The sequence below is a fragment of the Buteo buteo genome, chromosome 5 (genome assembly GCF_964188355.1).
Source record: "Buteo buteo chromosome 5, bButBut1.hap1.1, whole genome shotgun sequence".
Taxonomy (NCBI): domain Eukaryota; kingdom Metazoa; phylum Chordata; class Aves; order Accipitriformes; family Accipitridae; genus Buteo; species Buteo buteo.
Window position 1 is genome coordinate 45075677 of NC_134175.1, and position 17325 is coordinate 45093001.

General features: G+C 36.7%; 1 protein-coding gene across 1 annotated transcript in view; it reads right to left on the minus strand.

Moving 5' to 3' along the window:
• Window positions 1–17325, minus strand: part of DPP10 (dipeptidyl peptidase like 10) — a 295187-nt gene that overhangs the window by 137222 nt on the left and 140640 nt on the right. The window contains exons 4-5 of the mRNA XM_075029375.1: window positions 16682–16776; window positions 5910–5984 (exon numbers count right to left, since the gene is read on the minus strand). Coding sequence (XP_074885476.1) covers window positions 5910–5984; window positions 16682–16776 — 170 coding nt within the window. The remainder of the gene's footprint in view (window positions 1–5909; window positions 5985–16681; window positions 16777–17325) is intronic.

The window sequence follows — 17325 nt, forward strand, 5'->3', positions numbered from 1 at the left end:
AGGATCTTACTTAAAATTTCCTTCTTATTTTTTTTTCTCACTGCCCTAAGCTGATAAAAATTGGTCTTTTATGTTCTTGACAACAGATAAAGATGAATGGGAAAGTCATGTCTGGATCAGACTTTTATTTATGATCTCCTAAGTTCAGGAGTATGCACATGCATGATTTGCTTCTGGACTCATCTCAAAATGAACAAATGAAAGATGAAAGATCACCCTCAGAACCTAAATAAATACACATGAAAAACAGGTTTATCTAAAGAAGGACGCATTTCTGGAGAAAAAAGTTGATAGTATGAATTTTATATCAGATCTTTACTTCATAGACAGCTCTACATAAAATGTCATTGTCCAGATCACTGCTTGTTTAAGAAGTCTTTTGTTATTCTTTTGTATGGAATAATCTTTTGAGAAAATATTGTTTCCACACGTTAGAAGACAGATTTCATTTCATCCTTGTTGCATATGTTTCCAACCATTAGCTGGTACTCCAGATGATGCTCAAAGTCAGATTTTCATAAGCACTGTATAAACTATCTTGTTGAAAACACCTGCAGATGTTAACACCAAACAGTGTCTTGGTTAAAAATAAGACATAATGCGAGGTGATTTCTTTATCATTGAATTTTTGCAGGAAAAAAAAGCAATAATTAATTTCACTGCCCAAGAAGATTACTGAGAATTGAACATTTAGTTTCCACCTACTTGGTAGAAAGATAATCTAATGCAGAACAGATAATCATCATTTAAGACTTAATTGAATTTTTCCCCTCATGGATTCTTCTAATCTGCAGACAAACTCCTGCAGATCCTTTCAGTACACTCGAGTAAGCCAGTATCAGAGGTAATCTCTAAGAGTTTGATAGGCATGTCACTTGTTGCTGTTCACCCTCCATTCGCTATAGACTGTGGTCAGTAGTCCCTATCATTATCCTCTAAAAATAGGTATTACAGCAGCAAAGTTATGACAGGCATCAGCACACGGCAGATAAGTAACTTCTTTCTCTTGGGGTTTCTTTGCTTCAGATACTGTATTGGACTCTCATCTTTACTTCAATACATTAAACTACAAATATTCAGAAACACTTTTGAAATATTTTTCATTCCTACTGAATGAGTGACTTTTAGATCTAAAACTATTTTTCCTCCTACCTTTCTGAAGAGGACTGGATTATTCTTCATCCTGATCTTACCATAAGAATCATTAGAAGCTATTTTCACGGTGTTTTAAGCTAAATACATTGTTTTATTAAAATTCTCCAGCTAAAAAACATTACAGTTTGAAGCCCTAATTCAGGAAAGCATTTCCTTTTTTAGAGAGTGTATAAATGCTTATGCTTCTAAACTAGAGCTGAACTTCAATCTCTTTTTTAAACACATTTCTGAACCAAGAGTTAAAAAAACCTGCGCATAATTCATTTTGCATTGAAAGCAGCAAATGATGCATTAGTAATAGTAAAGAGAATAAAGTAGGAAAAAATACTTAAAGTTGGTATTCAAAAGTGATTTGAAAGTAGGGAGAAGGAAAGGACAGTTTGTAGGAAAAAAAAACAAAATCACAAGCAAGGGATTATTAAATCAAGTGAGGGAAAAAAGGGGACTTGCAAAGAAAAAAAGGAACTGATCTCATTTACTTCTTCACTTGCTCTTCTGTGGCATATTATATTCCAGCAAGAGCACAGGGAGAACATGTTTATGATGTCTGAGTAAAAAAAACCACTAATATCCAGAATAAAGCTTATTTTCATTTCATGTGGTCTCCAGGGACAACTCATCTTCTGCTGAGGGACACCAAAATTCCCCAATGGCAAAAGAACTTCTTAGGACCTCACTGCTCACTGCACTGCAAATTGCAAATTTACTGCCCCAATCTTTATCACTAATGCAAGAACAGAGTATCTGATTTCCATTTTCTAATCAAAACTCTAAATCAAGTTTTGGTAGTTGTGAATAACACCACAAGCAGAGTAAGAAAAATTTTAAATGTCATTTTAACACAGTCCTTATTGAAAGCAATAGCGAAATAACTTTTCCTCTGGAAATCTCAACCGGCTTAGATGCTCTGCGTCTCAGAGCATCACATTCTTTGCTCATACCTTGACAATCTTCAAAGGAAAATCAAAAAGATACAGCACTGCAAAACTGTCCCCTCTCTGCATACAATACATACAATGGTTTCCTTGCTGCTGCGTTCACACTGTCCCAGAAGAATCAGGATGGCAGGACATTCAGCAAGAATGTATGTGTTCATTTCTCAAATTAGTTCCTACTTACTGATCTGTTGCCTTGCAAAGTGAGACTTTTTCAGCGATGCCGACCAAATTACCATGAGTGACAGAAAGACAGTCTGAACTACATACAGTTGATCCATGCAAGTTTTGGCAAAGTCAAAAAACTTGGAGAATTGATGAAAGCATTTCCAAAGCATGAAGAACTATGGAGTACTGCAGCAAAGAACACACAGAAAGCACCTCTAAAATTGCCACAGCCTTCTGTTAAAAAAGAAAAAGCCAGACAGACACAGTGCTTATGCCAGTAATACTGGCTTCCATTCTGTGATCAGCTATGATATAGATGGAGGGAATTTGATGTCCAGAAATCAATTTACAACACTTTGAATTCCTTAGCAAAGGAATCTTCTTCCACATGAATTTTTTAGAGCTATACCAAAACAGCTGCTATGCCACATGAAATAGTTTTGTTCCTTCTATTAAGTATGATTTAAATGATTCATTCAATTATTACTTTTGTATTCAAAGATGGCTTATTTTCATGCAGATTTATGTCCCGTTATGCATAGAGGACATTCTTAATTGTGCTGAAACAACTGCAAATTTAATTAAAGTTTGCCATTCCAAGCATAAAATAGATTAAAGAAAATGCTGACAACAGTAAACTAAATATTCAACTATTTAATTTAACTCAACATTTATTTTTAATCCAAACATCAAAATAACCTTGTTTCTAATTACAATTTCATGACAAAATGTCTTGAAGAAACATTTGTCTCTATTTTTCTCCAATCTGTTCAGCTGAAACACACTAGCTTATTTATAAAACTGTTGATTAATAAATCTGTTCCAGCTGTATTACTGTATGTTACAAAGAACACAGATTAATGTATGTAAACAACCATTATAATTTTAAAAACCCAAAGTCTTGACAGTCTGCAAAAGCAGAAATCCCATCAAATACGTTACAGTGTAATTATACACCTAAATCTTAACAAAGAAGGAAAAATAAGGGGCAAACATAGGTAGTAATGTGCAGGGGTCTGAGGAAATTTGTAGCAGATGGTGAGATCAACTAAATTCTTACAATAAGTTACTTGCAGTTCCTTGAACTGGGTATTATTAAAGACTCAACCATGTGTTGTAGCAAATTACAGTAAGCAAATCCTCAGTTTTGTAAAAAGTTACATTCAAATGAGATACGAAGAAAGAATCTGGCCTGATTCTACTGAAACTAATTTGAAAATCTCTAATTAAGTTATACCGTTTAATATTAATTTAATTTTATAGGCAATAAATTTAATAATTTATAGTTAACAGCCAGGGGAAGGAGTAAGGTAGACAGCCAGATTTCCTCTCATCCAGACCCAATAAGTCTGGCTCTGACTGAGAAAAAAAAAGAAGGAAAAAAAAAAAAAAGAGAAGGCCCAAGAAGAATGAACACTAACTTAACCCTTTGTGTTATTCGGAAGCATTAGTTATGCAGAAATAAAGAGGCTTTCCAAGGCATTGCATACCTTTTCCCCAACAGATTTTGGGAAAACAGAAGTGTCTCACCAGCCTAACAAATGACCCGAGAATCAAAAAATTTGGAGGAAAAAAGGCTTTTTTACCACATATTCACAATAATATTTTTTTGTAACTTCTAAAAGAATTGGCTTGGACTCTTTTTGGTTATTTTCCCTTCCACCCAAAGCAACAGATTCTTCTCAGGAGGTTAACAGACTTCAATGGCATTTTTATTATTTACATCTGACTGATAACATCCAGTTATTAACCAATTTCAGCACCGTCACCGCCACTTCTAGAGGACACAACAATCACAGTATGTTTCTGGTTTGAAAGCCATGAGCCTAGCTGGAGCACATTGAGAGTAAGAATCACAAGCCTCATCCAAAGCCATCCAGGACTACCACCACAAATTGCTTGCTAAATCCTGTTCATTTCTCATTTTAATTACTTGTTGTCAATATACATGAGCAAAGGAAATGGCTAGATGCAAAATCTAAATGCTGCAAACCTCATCCCTCTAAGTAACTTCCAGCAACTGGACTGTAAAATGAAGGCAAAGCTTCTTTTTTCAACAAAACCAAGAATGAAATACAGAAAGGGAGTTCTACTGCAAAGGGATATATTCAGCATGCATTGAGAGCAATTTGCATGTCAATGGACCATCTTTATTGTGGGGCAGGCATTCATCCCTGATGTTACTACATTTAGATGCAATAAAGTGTGATGGATACTATCATGTCTTCCTTATTTTTCTACAGCAGCTATATATGCTATTACTAAGAAAATCCCAAACGAACCAACCCATCCAAAACAAAAATTTCAATAGATCACATGAGGAAATTAAGTCAGTATGAGGGATTATTAAACTCTTTCACACAGTAAGAAGCAATCAAGAAGGGAAACAGCAAGGAGCAAGTATTTTTCAGACAGGAATCAAACTGGAACCCTTCACAACAAAAATAGAGAACTGAACAGCAGCAGCTTTTTCGTGGTTTATTCATACATGAGTATCATAAAGAGCTTGATCCAGAAGCCACTAGAATTGGTAGAAGAAAAACCTACTTGGATCTAGTACCAAGTAAATGAATCATTTTATATCAACACCTTTAGAATATTTCAGATCAGCTTTCAGCACATTTTCCAGTTTGCAGATGTAATTAAAGCCGTGGGTATACAGATCAATACAACAATGTTACCAGAAGGCTGGAAAGGTTTGTATACTGACCTGGAAATGAATATTTTATTGTTCTAAGAATTTCAGTCCACAACACACAGCTATTGTATTATCAGTTCCCAACACAAAATAAATAAACTACTGTACTGTAGTATAATGTGATAAACAATAGTAATTTTTTGTCATTCCTGAACATTGACTTCTGATATTAAAGTCACAGGTATTAACAGGTATTTCTAAATTTTACTGTTTCAAAATAAAAAAAAACAAAACAAAAACCCCACAACCCAAACTTGCTTGAATAACCACTAAGTCTATCAATCCAGAACTATTCTGTAATGAAGAGCAGTTCGCACTTTAATAGTACTTTTTATGCAAACACCAATATGTATAGAGGAAATTCATAAGACCATTTTCATTTTTGTTTGTGTTCAAAGATTCATTTTAGAAAACTCTCTATGGCATTATTGACTGAAACTCTTTTGACAACATAATAGCCTACAAAATCGCTAAATACTATGAGAAACAAAGAATACACTCCATTATATAGTCCAAGAGACTTTCAGACTATCAGATTTCAGACTACTGAAGCCAACAATAAAAATTCCATGACATGAATCAGCCTAGATTTTTTTTTTTAGTATAGTCCATAAATGACATGTAGAGCTGCTTAAAACAGAAGGAATATCAAAAGATAGGCTTTCACATAATCACCTAGTAACAGAACAGTTTAAGGGTTATGAAACCTCTACCACAAAACCAGCATGACACTTCAGAGGAGCCATGGCAATTTACCTCAACTGAGAACCTTGCAGTATGACTGTACACACTTAAATACATACTTCGCCATCACTGCATCAGAAGGTTTTGGCAAGAGAAATCAAGTGAATGAACCAAATTATATTATGTGGAATCACAGGTGAACTATACAAAACAACAAGGGTGTCAGAGTTTTAGTTCAGAGGCTCTTTGATTATGAATGGTTAGCTTACCTGTTTAACATCATACGCAAGAAGAACAAATCTTAAGTCTGGTGAAACAGAGTATCTTGATGCTTTGAACGTTACCTAAAATGAAGTAACAATAAAAGTGAGTTTGCAATAAGAAGGATCATTTTTTCGAAATTTTCTTACAGCTAATTTAAGAACTTCCCATTTGTAAGACGTTTAGGACACCTATGTAATTTTCACAAAAGAAGGAATCAAATAATTCTTAGTCTAATTTGCTGGTATCAGTACAATGGCAACAGACGAATCTGTCTTCAACACTAAATACCAGTTAAGAAGCTGATGAGATTTCTATCAAGATTGCAAGCACTAAGCTTATGGATAACAACTATAACCAATTCACTTAGAGAGGATGAAAGAAGACACTTTGGTTGGTGTGTACTTCAGGAATGATTATAAGGGAGATTCATCACTAGGTTAGGCTTAAAGATAACATACAAGAAAAAGAATAGGCATGCACTATGTCTCTATTGCTTTTCTTTTAACACCACATACATAAACATTTTGCTAGACAACTTGCACTAAAGAAAAACTCTTTCTTATAAGAAAGAAAATACTTCATGGGGAGCAAAGTGAAACATGAGGTAGCAGTATAAAACTAACATTGCTTTACATCTATCCAAGACTACATGACACCCAACTGAATTCAGGGCTGTAATTTAATCAAGGGGTAATGTTGATGTCAGAAAGAATTTAATGCATCTAATGTATGAGTAAGATGAGAACATGCTTTACAGGGCACTGAAGGAAATAATTTAAATGAATCTCAAGACATCTATTTGCAGAATGAAAGGAAAGGTGAGAAGAAGTGAAAAATGAAGATAAGAATAGAAAATGTAGGATGGAAAAAATAATGGAACCACAATGGTAGAAGATGAAAGAAAATAAACGAATACCTATGCAGAACAAGATCTATCCACTATTCAAAGGAAGGCTTTCCCTTATTTTACTTCTTAAGCATCCTGCTCTGGTTAGCCTAATCCCACTGCTAAACTAATGAATTCAACGGGAGTTTAAGCTACACAAACCAGAAGTCACAAACTAATACATTCAGAGTAGCTAAGAAATTATTCCTAAAAAAAAAAAGCAAAAGCTAATCTTCCAATAAACTAAGAAGATGCTGTGTTTTGATATACAGATTAAACTCAGGTTCCTAGGTAATATAATTAGAATCAAGCTATCCAAAGAAATCAAAGAGAAAAAACTAGTTTTGAAGATAAACTGCATATTAGTTTTAGGCAAGAGCATGACAGTATCAACAGTTTGAGAATAAATCTGCAGTCTTGAGGAAAGAAGAGAAAAAAAAGAAAAAAATGTATCCTTTTGTAGCCTACAAAGCATTCAGAACAGATTTCTACTGAACTCAAACTAGCTTTTATGAGTTAACCATCCTTAAGCAGAGACTATGTTAATCTATGAGTAACATTCACTTTTCTTGGCACATCACTGTAAACATTTTTAGATGTGAAATTTCTCTGCTTTCTAGCAGTTTATTAATTATTGCCCCACTACCTCAGTCTTCAGCAATATATAACCCAGGCAGCTTTCCAAATTTATTCTCAGGGAGCGTGGTACTTACCATTTCAGGCATTTAGTAAGAATCTTCAGTCACTGATTATGCCACCACAAAAGTAATGATACACTTAATGCAAACACCTGAGTAGCTCAGCTGCAAACTATTGGCAGTCTGAGGCAACACCAGCAAGAGGTACTCACATACCCTATATCCAAGTATAGAGTCTTGTGGATTTGGGATTTAAAATCATTTGAATCCTACTGAAGATGACCTTGTTCATTCACCTTGCACTCACCTGCAAAATTCTGTTTGCCTCCAGAAATGCCTCAGACACATGGTGTACATGCCATGTCAATAAGCTATAATGTCTTGATTACAAGTAATGGTTTTGGCAAAATAGTTTTCTTTTTGTTGGTATAATGGCATTATTCTTGTTAAAAGGAGCATAAAGCTGTTTCATACTTTTTAATGTTTAACTTAAGAAACAAGAAAATAAAAATTAGACCAGCAGAAATCATGTGTTCATTGCCAAAGCTGATAGCAATGCTGATTTCTTTAAATTATCATAAAAACATAATTAGCCCATTTTTTTAAGTTGGCTTTACAATCAAGCCTTTAAGAAAATATATGTTTCATTCCAATATAATTTCAGAGAGATTTAAGTGACTTACAGTCACTTAAAGTGATTTAGATTTCCTTAGAATTCTCTTTTGGGTTTGTTTTTTTTTTTTACAGACAAGCACAATTTCAGCACTAAATTCAGAAACTGTCTACTTGTATGCACAGAAGAAGCACTTCTAGATTAACAACAGGAAAAAAAAAAAATCACCTGACTCATTCCTCCTGCCTTACCTGGCAAGTAAGCTCACAATCTGTGAGTTCACTGAAACAGAAGACAGATTGGGGTTGTTCCCCATAAACACCTCTAAGGTATTTTATCAAACAACAGATACCTGACTTCATGACTAAGGAGATAATATCAGCTGGTGATAGGCTTAAAAGGAAGTTTGAGTCCCTGCTGTAGGAGGTGAGATGTATGCCAATCAAGCCTTTGGGAGAATGTCTATTGGGACATTCACTACAGGGATTAGAAATATTTATTCATTAAAAAGAAGTTTGTGAAGACTCTGACCCCAAGGGTTTGTTCTCTTCTCAGGAGAATATATTTTTGAGTTTTAAAGAAAGTGTTTGAAAAATACCATATTGGAAACATTGGGAATTAAAAAACCTCGGGTGTCTTGTTATCAAAAATCTGGAGGATGCTTGTTCCACTATCATGTCTCCATATCTGCAACTTTTCAAGCTTCTTGCTTTGTCAGGAGCTATTTTGCCTTCGTTCAGGAAGACAGACCTAAATGCTGCCCCTTATGACTATGCCTCTATGGTTTAGCTGTGCTTGATCTCCAGGAAATGTAGCTCTGGACAAATAAGCTCTGAAACAGGGAGAAATATAGCTGGCTAATTAGGCATGGTCCCTGGATGCAGAAGCAGGGCTAGTTTCCCTTGCATCACTGCACAGTATCAGCTAGTTAGGAGACTGGGGGTAACTCAACACAGTGCTGCACTGTGCACTCCATATATACCCCTATCCCCTTTCCAAACCACAACAGAGGAAGGGGAGAAGGAAAAAGGGAAGGTAATTTCCTTATGTCCCTAATATTTGTCAGTTCTACCTAGCCACTTCAAGACTTAAAATCCCTACAGAAACCATCAGCTGTATGCAACTAGAAAACACTTTAGCTAGATAAATTGCTGGAATCCCTAAATTAGTTACATTTCACACTGTTGCATAATTCTGAGCCAAAAATTGGTTTTAAACACCTGTACACTGTCTTCGCTTCTTAACTCACAAATCCGTCATCCGTTTTTCCTATATTGCTGAATTTGACATAATTTCACTTCAGACGTGAAAGAATGATCCTATATCTGATCTTGCATTCCTCACCCTACCAAAACCCCCACTGACTGTATAATTAGGCCTAACCATATTAAACACTGCATTTCTAGGTTTCTTTGAAGTACCGCATGTGATAAGAGTTTTAATTCTTCTCCTGACAGTGATGCATAATGTGACGATCCCACGGACAAGCAATGACTGCTAGTCTCACTGTCACCACAGATTGCAAGGGTAAAAGTCAAATGGAGGCAAAATGACACAGTGCACTTAAACAGTCTTTTGCCCTTCAGCTTCCCAGCTTTCTTCTCTCATCCACATTCCAAATATGTCTTGCTAAACATAGTTTTGCATGGAAAGAAAAGAAGATGAGAACAGCTTGAGACTGTAAAAGTGAAAGCAAAAGGAAAAACAATTCTGCAACAAATAAGTGTAAGGGACAACCCCCTGCTACACACACATAATTGGCTTTTCTTCCACCTTTCCATATGGATGATTAAAATGGAAAACAAAATTCCGATGAACAATGTATGATCAAGTTTGATTTCCAATATCAATGTTTTGCATTGATGATTTTTTTTTTCATTTTGCATTTTATGTGTGCTTTGCTGTTAATAGAAATGCCTGTTATGACTGTGTTTAAGAGAAGTTTTAGGCTGGGCTTAGGTTGTGCATCGTCAGCAAAGGCCCCTAAGTAACAGCTCCCTTTTATTTATTCTGTTTTCTTAAAGCCTGGTTCCGAGTTATTGATGTACTGGCTACTCCCTTCATCTTTGCTCTATTCTTTCAACTACTGTAAAATGTTGATTTTACTATTTTTGTGGATTTTAACTACTATAACATTTAAATCAGTGCCTTATTCATAGTTTTTCAAAAATATGCTAGAGAGCAGGCAGATGGAAGTTACCTGTAACATAGTCTAGCCCAGAGCTGTAAGAATGTATCCGTAACATCTGTCAAACACTTTACAGTACTCTTTTTTCATAGTTTCAGTTGGATAGTTTTAAGTGAAATAATACATCACAGTTAAAAACGATTAGAGGAAATTTTCACTTTTGTGTTTACTTTGTTATTGTTGTTGGGTTTTTTTCCTTTAGTTTTACTCCTCCTTCTGTTTCAGTTTCTTGTACTTCTACTTTCGCCAGAAACTTACATCTTCCACACTCCTATTATTATCCTCCTCCAGTTGTTGTTTAGTCCTTACTTTACACACATTTAGGCTTTAAAAATTTTTGTTATTCATCCAGAATAAAATATTTCAAGACCTCTAGAATGTTACTTTAAAGCCTTGTGGCAATACTACTGCATAGGAAATTATACATCTCTCTATCACATACCTAAATGTGTATCAGAATTTTAACTTAATGGTATAACTGAACATCGATGTATGGGAGTTCATTAGCATTCATAGGTATTCAGCTCAACTTATCAGACAGGCATTGACCAAATGGCAATGCGTAAGAGGAATCAGATGGGACAGAATTAGACTAGCTGCAAAATGAGAAGGCATTTGGCGTGTAGCTGTTTCCTTGGGTGGTACTGGCAATCAAGGGAACAACGGGATTTTCCTTCCTTTACCACTGCTGCAACTGAAAGGAGAAGATGGACCATGGGGAGGTTAGATGAGAGAACAGCTGAGAGTGGAGCCTAGCAAAAGGGCAAGCCTAGCAGCAGTAAAAACAGGGCACCTCTGAGAAGAGAGGTTACAATTAGGAAAATGCACAATAATTCAAATGTTGAAAAACTTGGTTTTCCAAGGTTATATTTCATAATGCACTATTTCTTGTGCCACCTGCGCATTTACTCTAGATCCAAAAATGCTGCAAAGCTATGTGTTGTAACTGTTAACACTCAGGCTTCCTATCCTGTGTAAAAGAATGTGCCTTAAAACACAATCTAAGCCCGAACTCTATCCTATGGATGGGGGCCATCCTGAACTGGTTGTTCTCAAAAACACAAACCAAATGCCCCAACCCCACCTGAAACTCCTCATGTAGTTCCAAGATACTTTCACACACAGGAGGAGGTGATTGTAGGGCATAAAAAAGACATGAGCAGACCTGTGCAGCTCACAGGAGGCTCACACCACTGCCTCCTTAGTAGAAAATAACCTCTAACCAGTAAATCACAGAATTTTCTCCCTTCCATTCCTCCTCTTTGACATAGTTAACCCTTAACTATTTTCTATATCAAGGAATGATCTCATCACAGCTATTATTTAGAGGGATCCCACACAGAGCTACCCTAACACCTGACAGTTTGGAGCACTGTCCCCTGCACTTTGTATGTTGAAACCTCCTTCACTTGGATAAAAACCGACGGCCACCACCAAACCACAGTGACTGCAAACCCTTCCATCTGTCAGGCTTCCCATCTCTATGCACAGTGGTGCACTGCAACAATAAACCCTAACTCATAAAAACCCCTCTACTGAAAAGGTTTTGCTGAGGGGGTTATTTAACATTTAGAGGAGCATAGGAGAACAGAGATAATGTTACAATGTTCATAACCACCTATTTACAGCATGTGTGGGTCATTAAAATGTCCACTGTTGCAACAATTACTAATATTTATGTGGTTATACAATGTTGTTTAATGTATTTACCATTATTCACCCTCTCATTAATCTCTTACAGAAGGCTCTTAAAATATAAGCATGTAAACTTCTCTTGCAATTAAATCTACATTAATCAACAAAGGCACTGTAATTGCATTAAGATGCTGCACTGAGTTTCCTGTCAAAAGAGGAAGGGGGTGTGGTGGTGGGGAACACAAACAAAAAAACAAACAAACAAAAAAAAATCAAAAATAAGAGAACTATCAACAAGAGGGACTGTTTATGAACAACGCTCTGTAAAACACCACAAAACAGTCCCTGCCAAAAGCTCTGCTCGGACTAAAACTCTCATTCTCTGCTTTTGGCTGCAAGGCCTCCACAGGGTTTTCACAGCTGGGCTGCCACTGCCTACTCATGATTCATGAGCTAAGACTACTCCTGCTCTGCTCCCCCTTCTGATGTCATCCCCTAATTAGCAGGCAGCAGGAAGTAATCCTTCTCTCTCCATCCTTGCGTAAAAGACGGTCCACAGTAATACGACAATACAGCATACTCTAGGGTATACTCCCAGCAAGTCCCTGGAAACCGGTTTGCAACTCGGTAATATTTTTTTGCTGTGCACCAGGATGCAGTTTCACCTTGAGCTTGAAAAGAGTCGTGGAAAGGCACCGAAATCAAGGGGGAGAGAAGTCAGGAACTGCTGGATTTTAGAAGAGTCCGAAGCATACAGCTGGGGAGAAGCTGTTGTAATTACAAGACCCTATTATAGAGTTTCCACACTGAAAACAATTACACGTGTATCGTTGGGCATTGCAAACAAACCAACAGCCTCTTATTTGATGATTCAAAATATATCCCATCATCTACACTCAAAAGGCTTAAGGAGTCACTCTAGAGTAATTTCTGACCCAGGATCCTGGACTGAGTATTTGTTCGGGTGTATGCATGGTATCCAAATAATTTTGCATACATCCACCACAAAAGCAGTGGAACTGAGGGCTAACAAATAACAGTCTTGCTACTTTCATAATTATTGCAGCTTTTTTTTAAGAGGGAGAAATGAAGGCAAAGGTTTCTTTCAGAGGATTGAATACATTTGGAAATTACCGTAACAGAACACACAGTCCCTACACGAGTTTTCTCTCATCTCTGTGTTTGCTTTTTTCATTTTGGTTTGGGTTTAAAGATTGTAAAACAGACTAAAGAGGCTGAGCTAGAAGCATGATAAAGGACCAGATGGACAACCTCCCCTGAGCAAAAGAATCCATGTGGTCCTCCACGCTCTCCTCTCTCTCACAGATCTTGTGGCTGGGTTGTGTGTGAATTGGCAACCAGCTCCTAATGACTTCATGTAATAGTTGACGGCAAAAGGAATAAATAAAATGCTTGCTAAAGACTGAAATTACCTAGATAAATGTGGCATAATATTACTTATTTTTGAACTGTAATGTATAATAAAGTATCGCTAAATGCTGAAAAACTGGTAAGCATGTCACATAACGATCATGGTGATAGGCACCTCAGATAGATGACAGAGAACATATTGTAATCACATATCGAGGCAGCATCGCAAACATCAGGATGCCACACAGTGATTAATGTCGAGGGCTTTTTTTGGCTCCATTTAATAGAAGACTTGCCCAGCCTCCAGCTGTTAACATTTATATGCCGCTGGCTCAGAATATTAACTGTTTATTAGACAGCTTAAACAGGGTGCACTACGTTAATACACTCAGAGGACAAATACGTATTAGAAAATGTCTTTAAATTATGATACCCAGAGATGCTAATAGATATTCTTTGTGCTTTACAAGCTACTCTTTTCACTTATGTCACTGTATTTGTTATCCATAATACTGCTTTGCTGATAGTTTAATTATATAAAGGCCAGATTCTTTTACTAATAGATCAATTATAGAAAAGGATTCCATTTGAAAAGGACAAATGAAGTGCAGTAATTTCTTCTACTTCTGAATAAAACCTAATGAAACTGGAAAAAAATACTAATTCAGGAACTTTGGCTAGATACTTCCCTATGGAGGAGAAATGGGCATCTTAGAATGATGAAACACTAGCCTTTCTTCTTTCCAGGTGCATGGCTATTTTAAAAGGTATTTTTAAAGTTGGGTTTTTTTAATCTTTTATGCATGTAACATATGTTTTTAAAAACATGCAGTCTGCTTTTCTGCTGATACACATGCATAGTCAGCATAGCAGGTCTTCAGTGGGGCTATTTGACTTTTAGACAATAGGCAACATGAAGAAGGATAAAAGAAATGTACATTGCACGAAAACGGCAGTCTCTAAGATGCGAAAGAAGAGCCAGTGACCTGTACACAGTGGAAGACTGCTTCGGGGATTAGTAATGAGGAAAAAGAAAATCTCTTCTGAGCTGCTGGTTCAAATACAGCCCAATCAGTAGTGACAAAGAGTCATCACTAGCCCCTTGCCTCTGCGCGATGAGCTTATCATGGCAGTTCAATTTTCAATGGACAATTATCAACATTACTAAGAAAAACCTGCCACTTCTGTGGGCTGCTTGAGGAGAGAGGCAAACAGGAGAGGGAACGCAGACTGAAAGCAGACTAATAACTCCCATCGAAAGGTGACTCTTCCATGACTAAAACCCTTTGATAGGGAAGAATGAGGGAACTTGCATTGCCACTGCCTATGTTGGATCTGTGCTGTATTTTTTATTAATATAAGACATCTCTGCAGAGTCATTAAACCAGCACCATTCTAATTATGCACCAGTGATTAAGCAGATGTGACATTGAGCGAGGAAAATGTTTGATTAATGATCCAGGTGTCTAACTTTGGAATAATACATTTAGCAGTGTGAATCTGGGGGCAGCGGAGCTTAAAACAGGACAGCTTTTGATTTCAGCCGTACAGTCTGCCACTGTAATGTTATGATCTCCTGTTAGGATCGCTGGCCACCTTGTCAACAGATAACTCGGCACAGCAACATTTCCCATTGCTCTCTGCCAAACATACACCAACAAACCTACTGAGTCTTTTGCTCTGTTTTCAGCTTTTTATTCTACTTCTATATGAATAATCATTGCTGGAATTCACTTTATTTACCTCTAACACTCTTAGCTTTTGGCTGTGTACAGAGAGGAGCTTTGCAGGAAAAAACACACTTATGTTTTTATTTGTCTCTGTTCCATACATAATTGTTAAATGGTTGCTTGAATATTATCCATTTTCAATCACTTTCCCACTTTTCTAATTAAGAGTAGATATCTAGTGTCTAGAGCTCTCTCAGTCTGTGTGACTTAAGGATAAATCAGTTCCATAAAAAGCCTAGAGAAGAGCAACTCTGTGAAAAGAGGCAACGCTCACAGTGCGAAGCAGCCTGTCCATACTGATCCATCATTACTTGGCAAGACTGGTTTAGCATAATGGCCTGAATAGCTTGTCAGGCTGGCATTACACTTGACGAGATGAGCCAAATACTTGCAGCCAAAAGTGTATGAATTCATCTGTGAGGGAACTCAAGTCCTGTCATTAAAGTCAAGTTTTATAGCCAGGGATGCCCAAGCAGCTGCTTGCATTCAAGTTATACGCTAAAGGCAATACATAGGCCTGACACAGTTAATCCTCTACTTAGCGAGGCAAGCACTCGTGCACATGTACACAGGTAAGAGGGAAAATGCTTCTGCAATACTTTGTAGCTTGTACTTTACAGAAGTTCACCTTTTCAACCACATTTAATTGTGTCTGCCAGCCTTTCTGGGGCTAAGAGGTACCCTCAGGTACATCCCAGCATATGGAAGGGTGCAGCTTACAGAAAGGGAGCCTCACACACATGCCATTAAAACAGGATTCTCTCCTCCCTCCTCCTTCATCCTTACATTGACCTAGGAAGGCAGTGTAAAGTTCTTTTCCCTGAACTTCTACTCTCCTCTTTCTAGTTCGAGGAGTTAGAAGAAAAGGTCACCAGGGGCTTTATGCTTTGAAAGGAGCAATCTGTATCAGCAAAGGCCAGGAATAGACCAGGAATAAAATCAGCCTTTGCCAAAGACGGCTGATGAAAATAAGTCATCCTTTTGGGTCTGCAGGTGCAAAAGATTTTACCAAATTAAAAATACAGGGATTAACAATAACAGCCAGTGGTCTGTATGGAGTATTTATGAGGAAAGATTGACAAACCATGCGTTTATGCTGCAAAACCCTGATAAACAAGAACTACAGGGTAGGACATAAGTAGTATCACTGAGAATAACAGCACCAAGCAAAGCAAAAGAAAATGCAGACTAAGGCATTAAAGCATTTCTTAGCAATTACTGCTAGTCAGAAACATATGCAAACCACTCATGTATATACTATTTACTGGTCAAGAGGAATAATCCCCAATCATCTAGTTTGCCATTAAAGCACAGAGGAACAAGTAAACCAGAGATTAACAGGAGCAGGAAATACATTTTTCTTTGCATATTTAATTGCTTAAAGGAAAACCCTCATATGATTTTTGAACACTTTTCCCCTTATCTAATAGTAAAAAGCTCTCAACGTTTTGAGTAGCATTCCCCCATTTTATGAAATCTCTTCTTATAATAGACATCAGGCAGATTCACCAGCACATATGCCAGGCATGATCCTTCAAATGGCCTGAACAAAGCATGGACTACAGCCAACAACATTATCCTCCAACATCTTGGTTATTTACACATAGGTTGACTAAAACAACAAATAACTTCAGCCAGAAATCTCTCACTCCTATTGCAGGAAAAAATGTTAGCAGACTTCCACTAAGAAATAAGTAAATAATATGTATTACTTACAAAAGTTGTATTTTCCAACAATAATGTAGTTGTATTTGTTTCTACATTCAGTTCAACAACATGTCCATTCCTATTTTTATATACCACTGCTGTATCTGCAACAACAAAGGCATTAACAGTTAGCAAACACATTGAGTATTTAATACAACATCTGTAGAGGAAAACAGAGTATTAAAGTCATTAGAATATCTTTATTACAATACGCAAACAAGATTGAGAGAGCAATTGCACTCATAATATCTAGTTTTGTTGATTTGCCTCATGAGCTTCAAAAATACCAGTTTATGCCCTATAGCATGTTCACTTCAGAAATACTATTTCATTTAAATGGAAATATTTTCTGTGGCAGAAACATATACAATGGAATTGCTGTGAACTAAGTGACATCTCGAATGTAAAACTGCTCTCACCTAGGTATCACTGTCACTCTGACACTTTAAGGTCCAGCCACATTCACTATGAAAAGGGCCATATACCAAAGTAAAGTTTTGCAAAGAAAAAAGCTTTTGTTGGACACCATATTCATATATCTCCTCAGAAGTGATTCTAACAAAACTTCTGTACTATTCTGTATCTCTGGTAACTCATCTGACAATGATATGTACTATATCTTTAAGACTGTCCACGTCCTGTATGATTAGTGC